We start from the raw sequence: 13,523 nt of genomic DNA, 5'->3' as shown, positions 1-13,523 counted from the left end.
TTATTTTCTCCTTAGTATCCATTGCCCTAGGAGCTGTATTGGTAAAGATATTGCTATGACATATATCTGATACTTTGCTGCCTACGGAGTCTTCTAAGATATTCATGGTTTCCTGTGTTACATTTAACTCCTTTAGCCATTTTGAGTTTGTTTTTGTGTATGGCGTAAGTTGGTGATCTAGTTTCATTTTTTGCATGTATCTGACCAAATTTCCCAGCACCATTTTTTGAAGAGACTGTCTTAACCCCATTGTATGCTCTTGCCTCCTTTGTCAAATATTAATTGAGCATAGTGGCTTGGGTCGATTTCTGGGTTCTCTATTCCGTTCCATTGGTCTGTATGTCTGTTCTTGTGCCAGTATCAGGCAGTTTTGAGAACTGTGGCTTGGTAATATAGCTTGATATCTGGTATTGTGATCCCTCCAACTTTGTTCTTCTTTCTCAGGATAGCTGTGGCTATTCAGGGTCTTTATTTAAATTCCAGATGAATTTTTTGGAGAGTTTGTTCTAGGTCTTTCCTTCACTATCAGTCTGTGTGAGTCCTTTGTTCTGAGGTGGGTCTTCTGTAGACAGCAGATATATGGGTCATGTTATCTTATCCTTTCAGCTAACTTATGTCTTTTGATTGGGGCATTTTTCCATTTACATTTAAAGTTATTGATAGGTACTTGTTTGTCGCCATTTTTATTCTTTATGCCTGTGTTCCTTCTTCCCTTCCTATTTCTTCTTTTAATAGCGGTCCCTTTAGCATTTCTTGTATTGCTGTTTGGTGGTAATAAACTCCCTTAGTCCTTTTTTGTTTGTGAAGCTCCTGATTTCACCTTCAATTTTGAATGATAGTCTTACTGGGTATAGTATTCTTGGATTCAGACCCTTGCTTTGCATGACTTTGTATATTTTATTCCATTTCTTTCTGGCCTGATGTGTTTCTGTTGAGAAGTCAGTTGATAGTCTGATGGGAGATCCCTTATAGGTAACTTTCTGTCTCTGTCTGTCAGCCTTTAAGATTCTTACTTTGTCGTTGGTGTTTGCCAATCCTATCTAATAAAAGAGTAACACGCAAATTGACCGTACCTCCCCTATGCCCACAAGCCACGCCCACCAGCCAATCAGTAGAGAGTATGCAAATTAACCCAACCAAGATGGTGGCGGCCACGGAGCTGGAACAAGCAGGAGGCTTGGGTTGCCCCCGGCGATAGAGGAAGCCAAACTTCCCGCCTGCCCTGGCCTGCCCTGGCCTCTGCTCAAGGCTACAAAGTTTCAATTATAGAAGATAAATAAATCCCGGATACCTGCTTCCAGCCTATGCGTGGGTCGCCTGGGGGTGTGGCCGGCCTGCAAACCACCACAGGCCCCTCGCCAGGCTGCCCCACGCCCCAAGGGAACCCCCACCCTGATCCAGGACAACCTTCAGGGCAAACCAGCCAGCCCCCACCCATGCACCATGCCTCTATCCTATCTAATAAGAGTAATATGCAAGTTGATTGTCACTCCAACACACAAGATGGCTGCCCCCATGTGGACACAAGATGGCTGCCACAAGATGGCCAGCAGGGGAGGGCAGTTGCGGGGACCAGGCCTGCAGAACAGGGCATTTAGGGGTGACCAGGCCTGCAGGGGAGGGCAGTTGGGGGAGACCAGGCCTGCATGGGAGGGCAGTTGGGGGGGGGACCAGACCAGCAGGGGAGAGCAGTTAGAGGCGATGAGGCTGGCAGTGGAGGGAAGTGAGGGGTGACTGGGTCGGCAGGGGAGGGTAGTTGGGGGGGACCAGGCCTGCAGGGGAGGGTAGTTGGGGGCAACCAGGCCGGCAGGGAAGGGCAGTTAGTGGTGACCAGGCCAGCAGGGGAGGGCAGTTAGGGGCAATCGGGCTGGCAGGGGAGCAGTTAGGCATCAATCAGGCTGGCAGGGGAGTGGTTAGGGGGTGATCAGGCTGGCAGGCAGAAGCGGTTAGGGGTAATCAGGAAGGCAAGCAGGCGAGCAGTTGGGAGCCAGCAGTCCTGGATTGTGAGAGGGATGACCGACTGCTCGTTTAGGCCTGATCCTATCGAGATCAGGCCTAAACTAGCTGTTGGACATCCCCTGAGGGGTCCCAGATTGGAGAGGGTGCAGGCTGGGCTGAGGACACCCCCCCCCCCCGTGCACAAATTTCATGCACCGGGCTTTTAGTTTAATTATAACGTACCTTGGTGTGGGTCTTTTTGTGTTCATCTTGTTTGGAACTCTGTGAGCTTCTTGGAATTGTGTGGGGTTTTTCTTTCCAATATCAGGGAAGTTGTCTGTCATTATTTCTTCAAACAGGTTTTCTATTCCTTGCTCAGTTTCCTTTCTTTCTGGGATCCCTATTATGTGGATGTTGTTTTGTTTCATGTTGTCCCAAATGTCCCTTAGGCTCTCCTCCTGTTTTTTTATTTTTGTCCATTTTCTGCTCTGTTTAGTTATTTTATCCTACCTTGTCTTCTAGCTCATGTGGTCCTCAACTTCTTCTAGTCTACTGTTGATGCTTTCTATTGTGTTCTTTTTAAAAACATATATATTTTATTGATTTTTTACAGAGAGGAAGGGAGAGGGAGAGAGAGTCAGGAACATCGATGAGAGAGAAACATCAATCAGCTGCCTCCTGCACACCCCCCACTGGGGATATGCCCACAACCAAGGTACATGCCCTTGACTGGAATCGAACCTGGGACCCTTGAGTCCGCAGGCTGACACTCTACCCACTGAGCCAAACCGGTTAGGGCTCTATTTTGTTCTTTATTGCAGCTGTGTCATTCTTCATTTCTTCTTGGTTCTCACACATGTTTTTGTGTTTGTCTTTCATCCTTTTCAGCGTCCCTATAACCATTGCTCTGAATTCTTTCTCTGACAAATTGCTTGCCCCCATTTTGTTTACTTCCTTTTCTGGTGATTCCTCCTTTTCTTTCATATGGGTGCTATTTCTTTGTCTCCCCATTTTCGCTCCTCTCAAGGTGTCTGGTTATGTGGCTCACTCTCTACTCCGTTGACTTAGAGGCACAAAATACAACTCGACAAGACACAACACAGAGGGCACAAAACACAAATGTATTCACGATAGCAATAACCCCAAGTAAAGGTGACCACCAGGAGAAAGAGAATTAGGATAGAGAAAAGAGCCCAAACATGATACTGAGAAAAGGAAAGAAGGTCAAAGAAAAAGAAGAAAAGAAGGGGAAAATATATGTATATGGGGAGAAAACGCCAAAAAACCAACAACTAATCTAAACAATGCAAACAAAAAACACCCAGAAAAAAAGGAGGGGAACTGAATTTGAAGAGGCAGAGCTTATTTCCAGAAGATAAGTTCAAGGAATTGAATGAATGGGGTAATGGCCATGATTCAATTTAGAGAGGGTAAAAAGAGAATGAGTTTATAAGAAGAAAAGGAAAAAACAATAATAAAAAAGTAGAAAATAATAATTGAAAAAAATTAATTAAAAATATATATTAAAAATCTATAATAATAAAAGCATAATATGCTAATTAGACCAGACAGCCGGCCGTCATTCCAGACATCCTTCTGGACGATGCTGCGGTGTTGGGGGCCGAGGCAGAGGCCATTATGGGCGAACAGGCAGGTAGGCAAGCATTTAGGGGTGATTAGGCAGGCAGGCGAGCAGTTAGGGGCATCAGGCAGGCAGGCAGGCAGGCAGGTGAGTGGTTAGGAACCAGTGGTCCAGGGTTGCGAGAGGGTGCATGCGGGCTGAGGGACCCCAACCCGTGCAGGAATTTTGTGCACTGGGCCTCTAGTATATATGTATATGAACGAAAATTTATATATGTGTGTGTGTGTGTGTGTGTGTATGTATAACATTTTCCCCTTTCCTTACTTTATGTATTCACATATTTTTGGAAAAGGAGAATAGAGAGCAGATAGGCCTGAGTTGATGATTGAAGCTAAGCTATTCGTAGAAGAAAACATGAGAGGAGAGGAAAAACAAAAGCATAAAATAAAAAACAAAAACAAAAAATACAAACAACAGCAAGAAAGAAAGAAAAAAAAATTGGCTAGTGATGAAAGAGAAAAGAGAAGTGTACATGCACTTGGAGCAGGGGAGAGGAAATTAGATGTATTAGTAGGCCAACAGACTACTTTAATAGTAATACATAAATATAGTCAATAAAGTAGATCAATTTTTAACAGAATAAAAAGGAAGGATGGAGTAAAACTAAAGCAGGAGAAAAGAAACAGGATGAAAATGGGAAAAGTGAGAAAGTGTTAGCATAAAGGAAAAAATGAGATAGAGTAACGTAATGATAAAAAAATAAAAATAGAATGTAGAACACTAATCCAAAAAATAAAAATTAAAATATATATATAATAATAAAAAATAAAGTGAAAAAATTTGTTTCTTAAGTAAAAGATAACAAATAAAAAAGTGAAGTAGTGAAGTTCGTTAGCTTCATTGGAGCTTCACTGTCTCATGGGGGCTGGTTTAAGACCCCTCTATACTGTTCTGCCTGCCACATCTCAGTTTTCTGTCAGATAGTCACCACTGTGTTGAAGTTCCCAGTGATCCACCGCTCCTCTGCCACAACCTTAGTTTCAAGCAGACAGAATCAATCTGCCCGCTTTGTTTTTCTGCCTGCTTTCAGTCATATTTACACAAGCGTCTATTTCTTCTTCTTTTTTTTTTAATATATTTTATTGATTTTTTACAGAGAGGAAGGGGGAGGGATAGAGAGTTAGAAACATCGATGAGAGAGAAACATCGATCGGCTGCCTCTTGCACACCCCCTACTGGGGACATGCCCGCAACCAAGGTACATGCCTTGACCGGAATTGAACCTGGGACCTTTCAGTCCGCAGGCTGACGCTCTATCCACTGAGCCAAACCGGTTTCGGCAACAAGCGTCTATTTCTGACGTGGCCCCTAGGTGGCCGTGTTTCTGTATTAGTTTGTGGGATCAAATGGCCCCTCAACCCAGTCCCCCAGGGCTCCCTGGGGGTATTTAGAATCTTCCTTTCCCTGGGGCGCTCAAGACTGGGTGTGGCTGCACTGCTAGAATGTGCCTGGTCTTCAGGAGAAAAATGCTCAGGATTGAGGGATAGACTGTCCCAGAGCTGGCTTCCTGCTCGTCTCTCCCTCTTCTGCTCCCCAGTTTTCTCAAAAACCACCTTCCCCTGCAGTCTCGGTGAGTGTTTTTATTATTATTATTATTTACTTTTTTTTTCTTTTTTTTTTTTTTCAGTGAGTGTTTTAATCGAAAGATCCTATGCACTGGGTTTAGCAAATAAAAGCAAGGAAGTTATAAAGACAGAGCAACCACGCCGCCTCGCGTCTTTCTCCCCCCGGCACTGTGCAACTGGTATAGAACCTCAGGCTGCCTTTCTGGGTGCACTCTCCCATGGCTGTGGGCTTAGATCTAGAGTCCCCCCATTGCTAGCAGCCCTGTGGACCCCCTTCTACATTCGAGGGCTACACTGACCCCAAGAGATAGGGATTTGGTGCAGCGCAGTCTCCCTCTAAGACTCTAGTTCCGGCTGCACACGTTTCTCTCTCCAGCCCAGATCCGTGATCTCACCTCTCTCCAGGCGATCTCTGACCTTTCTGTTAGTGGATTGCCTCACCAGCTGTGTTTAATCCCCCAATTCTGGGTAGTGGTTATTTGATTCAGTTGTTTCTTCTATCTGCTCTCTGAGAAGGTGCAGGACCCGTCCGTCTATTCGGCTGCCACCTTGTCTCCCCCTGGACAAACGTTTTAGGCTCCTATGGCCGGGTAGGCTGGAGTCTCGGTGTTGGTAGGTTCACAGCTGAGGCAGGTGGTCCCTGGGCATTGTGGCTGTAGGGTCCCGGGTGGTATCCAAAGTCTCCCTGGGTGAAGGTAAGGCTGGGCTTTCGATCACAGCCGGTCTCCCCTTCAAGATGGCAAGGTCTCTGCGGCAGAGCCAGCTGCTCTGGGAGAGATTGCAGTGGTAGTAGAGGCTACCTGGCCAGGGGAGCCTGGTCCGCCAGTCCCCGACAATCCTGTGGAATATAACTGTCCCTCACTCACAAATACACTCCCAACACATCCACGCACTCTCCTTTTGCTCTTTCACTCACTCACACTATCTTTTTTTATTTTATTGATTTTTTTCACAGAGAGGAAGGGAGAGAGAGAGAGAGTTAGAAACATTGATGAGAGAGAAACATCGATCAGCTGCCTCCTGCACACCCCCTACTGGGGATGTGCCGGCAGCCAAGGTACATGCCCTTGACTGGAATCGAACCTGGGACCCTTCAGTCCGCAGGCCGACGCTCTATCCACTGAGCCAAACCGGTTAGGGCTCACTCACACTATCTTGCTCACTGCTGTCCTGTTGGCCGCCATCTTCCCTGTTCCCAGTTGTAGGACTTTCATTCATCCAGCTTTCCAGCAGTTCTGGATGATGGTTGTTCTGCATTTTAGTTGTAATTTTGATGTGGTTGTGGGAGGTGGCAAGTACAGGCGTTACCTACACCGCCATCTTCCAAGAACTGTATTCCTCTAACATCTTAAACCACCCTCCATCTAAACACAGGTGAGGCTGTTTGCTTTTAAAGCCCAGATTACTTCTCTATTTCTCACTTTTCCCACTAGCTCTCTATCCATTTCCCTCTGGGTCTTTTTGGACTCCACCTCTTTACCTCTGCTCAAGAAATCTTTCCTGACTTGCCTCTGCCCCAAAAACTGGATTAGGGATCGCACCTCTATGCTTATCCCTATCACAGCATCTAGCATAGTGTATTGTAATTGTATGTTTTCTGGCCAATTTTCTCCTTATACCATAAAAGCCTCTTCTATGTGCAGCACACATTGCTAGTTAGAGGTATGTTAGTGTTTTCTTCGTGGGTTTTTTTTTTTTTTTGAGTATTTACTATATTCACCTAGTTCAAAGCCCAAAAAGTATTAACGAACACATATCAGTAGAGACTTGAGCACATGGTCTCTTTCTGTCATTAAGGAGAATTTGGGGACAGGATATACACATGAAGACATACAGTATTGACTCAGTGACGTCAGTGTGGTATGACAGGTGAGTCACTAGTTGCTGAGGCAAATAAGGAAAGCTTTATTGGAAGAAGGAGGACCTAGTTGAGTAGTGAGAGAATATGGTATCTTGTGTGAGAAGATAAATAGATGTGTTGAGGACTACAATATGGGAGAAGGAGGAATACAGCAGAAGGGAATGGAGAAATAGGACTTGGAGAAGTACTGGAAGTGGGTGGGAAATGTGGACAAGATGAAGTAGAAAGATAGAATCTAAGCAGGAAAATGAGAAATGCTGAGAAAATGAGTCCCTCAAAAGGATCACCTTGATACAATGAGGAGAATCCTAAAGGAGGAAGGGGGAGAGTCCATAGAGGACCAATATGAACAGAAAGGCACATAAATAAATATAAAGACACCTTTTAGACATTTGTGGCCTAACCCTAGGAAAGTGGCCTTCTTATTCCTCCTTAGCTGCTGGTTCTAATTGGACTGCTGTTTTCTGGTGAGTTGTGACTCCTTTCCTCCAATGGTATAAGTGGTTTCCTTTAAGCTTTCTTTTCAATTGCTAATTCATTTATTGGACCTGCATACTGGCAATATGACTAGCAACTACATATTTATAAAATTCCACTTCAACCAGCAGAACTTGGATGCCCCTTTACAGTCAATTTTAATGAATTTTTCCCTTCTGTTATGGTAAGACAGGAATCCTGATGTTATACTTAAGTCATAATTAGTTGGAATTATAGATTATATCGGAGCTCATCCAAAGAGTTTTACCCAGGCTGTTGTTTTAAATTTGAAAGTCTTTTGATATACGTAACAAGAAACTCATTGATATCTGAAGTTTGTCCTTTTAGGAGCTGAGTATAAAAGAAGATCAATTCAACTATTAGAATGAAATAAAAATACAGTCATTTCTTTTATAATTAATATTTATTCAGTTCAAATTTTGAAACCTATATTTAAATATTTTAAAACTGAAACGTTGGAGAAAAATTTTTAGTGGTTAATTACATCATACTTATAATACTGCTAGAAGTAATTTCTGCATTGTTCTGTTCATGAGAACCAAATTATTAATAAAATTTTATTCAGTGGTGGTCAGACTGCCCAACCTTTACAATGAAAAATTGGTGAAATTATTAGGCTCAAAATGGACTTCTGCTTATGAAAACAATGGACATTTTAAAGAACAAGACAGCATTTATATGTAGCAGTTGTTATAAATTGAATCTCTTCACCTTCACGTGGGGGAGGGAGGCTTGGCTTGATTCCCCCCATCCTTAAGACCTTTACAGCCATAATCAATAAATTATAGTACATTGGTTATGAAAAAGTTCACCACCCACATTGTTAATATATTGTTGTTTTACTTTGTGTTTTAAATGGATGTTCAACCCTTTTTAATAAGCTTACCTGGTAGAAATACCAAAATAATAAAAATGTATGTAAATAATTGAGAACCCCCCCTCCGTTCTTCCCTTAAGCATGTGTGTGTTTAATCTTACAGGCTGTAGAAAATCTCTGTTCTTACAAGATTTCTGCAAACTTGTACAAACAGCTGAGACAGATTTGTGAAGATCACATCAAAGCACAAATTCATCAGTTCAGAGAATATCCTTTAAAAACAAAACATCTTGTATTTTTATCATTTATTCTCTTCCTACCCCTCACTATTTAATCCAGCTTGAAATGGAATACAGTCAAACCTCATTTCTCCAATGTCTTCCACCTTGAATAATTCAGCTTTCAACCAAGTTGTTTACAAAAATAATATCTCCGTTGTTGAACCAACTTCCTTGGTTTTTGACCTGACAACCCTTTTATGCTTGTACAAAGGAGAGAATGCTTTTGTTGCTGGTGAAATCCCACAATTAGTACAATTTTAAAACATAAAGAGGCCATCGAGAATGCTAATGTTGCTAAGGGTGTGAAAGAAAAAATGATCATGGGCAGTTGGAGAGGTAGAAAAACTGTTGTTGATTTGGATAAATGAAAAGCAGTTAGCCAGTGACAGCATTTCAGAGACAGTGATAATGTGAAAAAGCAAAGATGCTGCATGTTGATCTTAAAGACACCTATAGAACAAGAGCTGAAAGTGATTCCTTTAAGGATAGTAGGAGCTGGTTCGATAAATTTAAGAAAAGAAGTGTTCATTTATAGATTAAACAATACATTAGACATGTACTGTATATAAGAAAGGTTAAAACAGAATCATTTGGGGGTCTGGAACGGATTAATTCAATTTACATGATTTCTAATGAAAAAAAAGAATCTATTTACAAAGAAATTGCTTCTTGAACAGCCTTCTGGAATGAAGTAAGTTTGAGAACAGGTTCCACGGTAGCTATGTTTTGTAGATTTAATTTTGTTTATTTTGCTTCTAGAGAAAGAAGAAATTTTTTTTAGCTTTAATTAGGATCTAAGTCTACTATGTGGTATTAATGTAAATAAGATGTTCTTGCATCTTTACCCTTTCTTGGCCCTAACAAATTTCCATTTGAAGAAAGATAATTTAAGGAAATCATAAACTGTAAGGAAATCATAAACTGAAAACACAATGCTCAATTACGTTTAAGGGTTTTTTTGAAATATATTTTTATTGATTTCAGAGAAGAAGGGAGAGGGAGAGAAAGAAACATCAATGATAGAGAGAACCATTGATCGGTTGCCTCCTGCACGCCCCCTACTGGGGATCGAGCCCACAACCCAGGCATGTGCCCTTGACCAGAATCAAACCCGGGATCCTTCAGTCTGTAGGCCGACACTCTATCCACTGAGACAATCGAGCTAGGTCAAGACTTGTTTTTTAGGTATTTTTAGTGAGATATAATATTTTTACAGTTTAAGAAATGGCATTTTGTTCTATAATTAAGTACTATTTAGTTTCATTAGTATGTAAAGTATTCCAAATTTAAGACAAAGGTGCTCTTACTTTGCACATGCCACTTGTACCTAAGCACTTTAAAATATCCTTGACGTACATCTCACGGACTCATTGGATAGTGTTCTTTTTCTAAAGAAGATTGATAGATGCTGGCAGAACCACTGTAGACAAATGGTAAGCTGGAAAAAGTATTACATTTCAGCTAAATATTATAGTTAAAAAATAAATTTCTTCAAATACAGGAATGTTAGTTTTAAAAGCTATGCAGTAAGGGCCTGCCTCAATATCTGTTCTTCTGAATTGGAAACTAATTTTGGTTTTGTTTTCTGTTTTGAAAATGCAAGTTATAAGTAAGCAAGCATTTAATTTTTTTTAATGTTCATTGATTTGAGAGAAACATTGATGTGAGAGAGAAACATTGATTGCCTCCTGTACATGCCTCGACCGGGGATCAAACCCAAAACCTAGGTATGTGCCTTGACCAGGAATCAAACCTGCAACTCTTTGGTGCCCAGGCCAGTACTCTAACCATTGAACCACACCGTCCAGGGCTTGATTCCCTGTTTTTTATTTTCAGTTACTTTTTAAAAATTTATTGATTTTAGAACGAGAGGAAGGGATATATATATATATATATATATATATATATATATATATATATATATATAAATAATTTGTTGTTCTACTTATTTATGCATTCATTGGTTGATTCTTGTATGTGTCCAGACCAGTGATCGAACCTGCAACTTTAGTATATTGGGATGATGCTCTAACCAACTGAGCTACCCCGCCAGGACCTCAGTTACTTCTCAAGTTGCAAAGAAGTCATAGGATCATTTTAAGTCCCCCTTTTCTGTAAACTACAGAAGGATTAAGATAATAGAGTAGTTTAATAAAAATGGTATGGCCATATTCTATGGTATATCTGTTCATCTGTATGTTTGATCCTAGTAGTCTAGTATATATTCAAGCAAATCCTGCAATTTTATTCTTAATTTATTGAGCAAGTATTTCAGCCTCACAAAATATAAAAATTACTTGATTTCTTTTTTTTTATTGACAGATCATGATCAGGAGCATTTTTTTGTTTCTGGATAGAACTTACGTTCTTCAGAATTCAATGCTACCCTCCATTTGGTAAGGATACTAGAAAAACATTTTGAAAAGATTTGTTACAAATCATTTTCAAATCTTAATTACACTGATTGAAGAGATTAAGTAATACTGTGAATATTCTCTTAAAACCTCCCATTTGGCTTCTAAAAACTTACATAGCAGTTTTACCTTCTTAATTATGTTTTATGCTAATATTAGAGATAGCTAACATTCACTGAGCCTATAATAATTTATAAAGTTTTTCTATGGGAATTGAAAGTTTGCTCTGAACTATCTATGAATGTGTATTTGTTGCTGATCAAGAATTTGCTTATCCTTTTGTTGTGGTTAATCCTCACCCGAAGATATTTTTCCATTGATTTTTAGAGAAGGTGGAAGGGAGGAGGAGAGACAGAGAGAGAAACATGGATGTAAGAGAGACACATTGATTGGTTGCTTGGGGCCTGCAACTGAGTACATGCCCTTGACCAGAATCGAACCCACAACCCTTCTCCATCCACTGAGCCAAACCAGCCAGGGCTGCTCATTATCTTTTAACAATTTTATGGAAAATTCCATCTATACAGGAAAATATAATAGTGTAATGAGCTCTTCCCCCAACATGTGTACCTAGCATCTACCTATAGCAATTATCAGAGTTGCTGATTTTTGAGTACTAAAGCCAGATGACAAATGACCAATTAAGCCTTCATTAACAGTACAGTGAAGACCATTTTATAACTTTGAACTAATTTTATGTCTTAATTTGACCAAGGAAGAAATCCACCAAAGGAGATAATATAATAAAACTTAGCCTTATTTCTCATTAGAGACAAAATGAGTTTCCTGTATACTTTAGTTTAATAATGTTATTTAAAACCTAGAGGCTCAGTGCACGAAATTTGTGCACAGGTAGGGTCCCTAGCGGCTGCCAGCTGCCAGCCGGGGCCTTCCTTCCCTGGCGGCCGGCCCCCGGCTGGGGGCCTTCCTTCATTCTGCGCCACCCCTGGTGATCAGCACACGTCATAGCGAGCGATCGAACTCCTGGTTGGTCGAACTCCGAAGGGGACACTTTGCATATTAGATGTTTATATATATAGATAGATTAAACGTGTGGATTTTATCCTTTTACAATGGCTGTTTCAAAGCCTGAAGCCCTAATTAACATGTATGTCTCTCCAGAAGTGGTATTGCTGTCAATTAATTTAGATTATATTTTTATTTTAGGGACATGGGACTGGAGTTATTTAGGGCTCATATTATAAGTGATCAAAAAGTCCAGACTAAGACAATTGATGGCATTCTTCTGTTGATTGAGAGGGAAAGGAATGGTGAAGCAATTGATAGAAGTTTACTCCGAAGCCTTTTAAGCATGCTCTCTGACTTGCAAGTAAGTTAACTACTTCACTTACTACAGAGCTGATGGTTATCCCTAGTTTGATGTATAAAAACCAAATTAATAGTGCTGTTTACATAAAAAACATTCAATAAGTAGTTAATAAATAAACTTCTTTATTTTGTTTCTCCCAGATTTATCAGGATTCTTTTGAACAACGATTTTTGGAAGAAACTAACCGGCTTTACGCAGCTGAAGGCCAAAAATTAATGCAGGAAAGAGAGGTATTTAAAAATCATGATTATTAAATTCACTGTATTCACAATAGACCTTACTTATAGAACATAAGCTGCCCTTTGCATTTATCTTCCCAACATTGTGATGCTTTTCTCTCACTTAGGTGCTCCTTTCTTTTCTCTCTTCTTAAAGGCCAGAATTCTGGATCATAAACTCTACCTATAATTTTACATATGATTCAACCCTGCCACATTTGGCAGGGCTGCTTCCAGGATCTTTTGGACTTGACATTTTCTGAAAGATTTATGGGGAGGAAAACAATAATATAAAAAACTATCTTTGTAGGTTCCTGAATATCTTCATCATGTTAACAAACGTCTAGAAGAAGAAGCAGACAGACTTATTACTTACTTAGATCAGACCACCCAGTAAGTATGACAAGCTCTGCCTAATAGCCTTAACCTTTGTTGTGAAATTGCTTAAGGCACTTTAGGCATCCCCAAATATGTTAGTAACTACTTTCAGGTGTGACTTGAGATTGCTTAACAATTGTTTTTATAATACAAGCTTTAAGTTGTTATTTGATTAAGATTAAGGATATGATTATTGGTTGTGTGTATGTGTTTAGGATGTAATTTAAAAATAATGCTAGAAGCTGGTTATCTTTGAAATCTTTGGGCCGACTAAAATTCAGTGGGTGTGAATAGTAGAAACTGTTTCTGTGCTCCCCTATATATTACCAAAATAAGGAGTTCCAGTAAGCAGCATCGATAATTTCTTTACCTTCCTAATAAAAGCAGAGAAACTTGAAAAAGGCAGCCACAGCAAGACCTTGGAAATATCTATCCTATATAATCATATATAATAAAGAGGTAATATGCAAATTGACCATCACACCCTTGCACAAAATGGCTGCCCCCATGTGGTCACAAAATGGCCACGCCCATGTCTTCACAAGATGGCTGCCACAAGATGGCCGGCAGGGGAGGGAAGT

At 40.5% G+C, this 13,523-nt stretch overlaps 1 protein-coding gene across 4 annotated transcripts in view; it reads left to right on the top strand.

Annotated features, from left to right (window-relative positions):
* The window catches only part of CUL4B (cullin 4B), a 70,224-nt gene that overhangs the window by 31,419 nt on the left and 25,282 nt on the right, over nucleotides 1-13,523 (top strand). For all 4 annotated transcript variants that reach the window (XM_080653930.1, XM_080653932.1, XM_080653931.1 and 1 more), the window contains exons 4-9: nucleotides 8,485-8,588; nucleotides 9,966-10,035; nucleotides 10,925-10,998; nucleotides 12,184-12,346; nucleotides 12,487-12,576; nucleotides 12,875-12,957. In XM_080653930.1, the coding sequence (XP_080510056.1) occupies nucleotides 8,485-8,588; nucleotides 9,966-10,035; nucleotides 10,925-10,998; nucleotides 12,184-12,346; nucleotides 12,487-12,576; nucleotides 12,875-12,957 (584 nt within the window). The remainder of the gene's footprint in view (nucleotides 1-8,484; nucleotides 8,589-9,965; nucleotides 10,036-10,924; nucleotides 10,999-12,183; nucleotides 12,347-12,486; nucleotides 12,577-12,874; nucleotides 12,958-13,523) is intronic.

This window comes from Plecotus auritus (assembly GCF_963455305.1).
Source record: "Plecotus auritus genome assembly, chromosome: X".
Classification (NCBI taxonomy): domain Eukaryota; kingdom Metazoa; phylum Chordata; class Mammalia; order Chiroptera; family Vespertilionidae; genus Plecotus; species Plecotus auritus.
The sequence above is the reverse complement of the archived record's forward strand: the minus strand, read 5'-3'. Positions and strand labels throughout refer to the sequence as shown.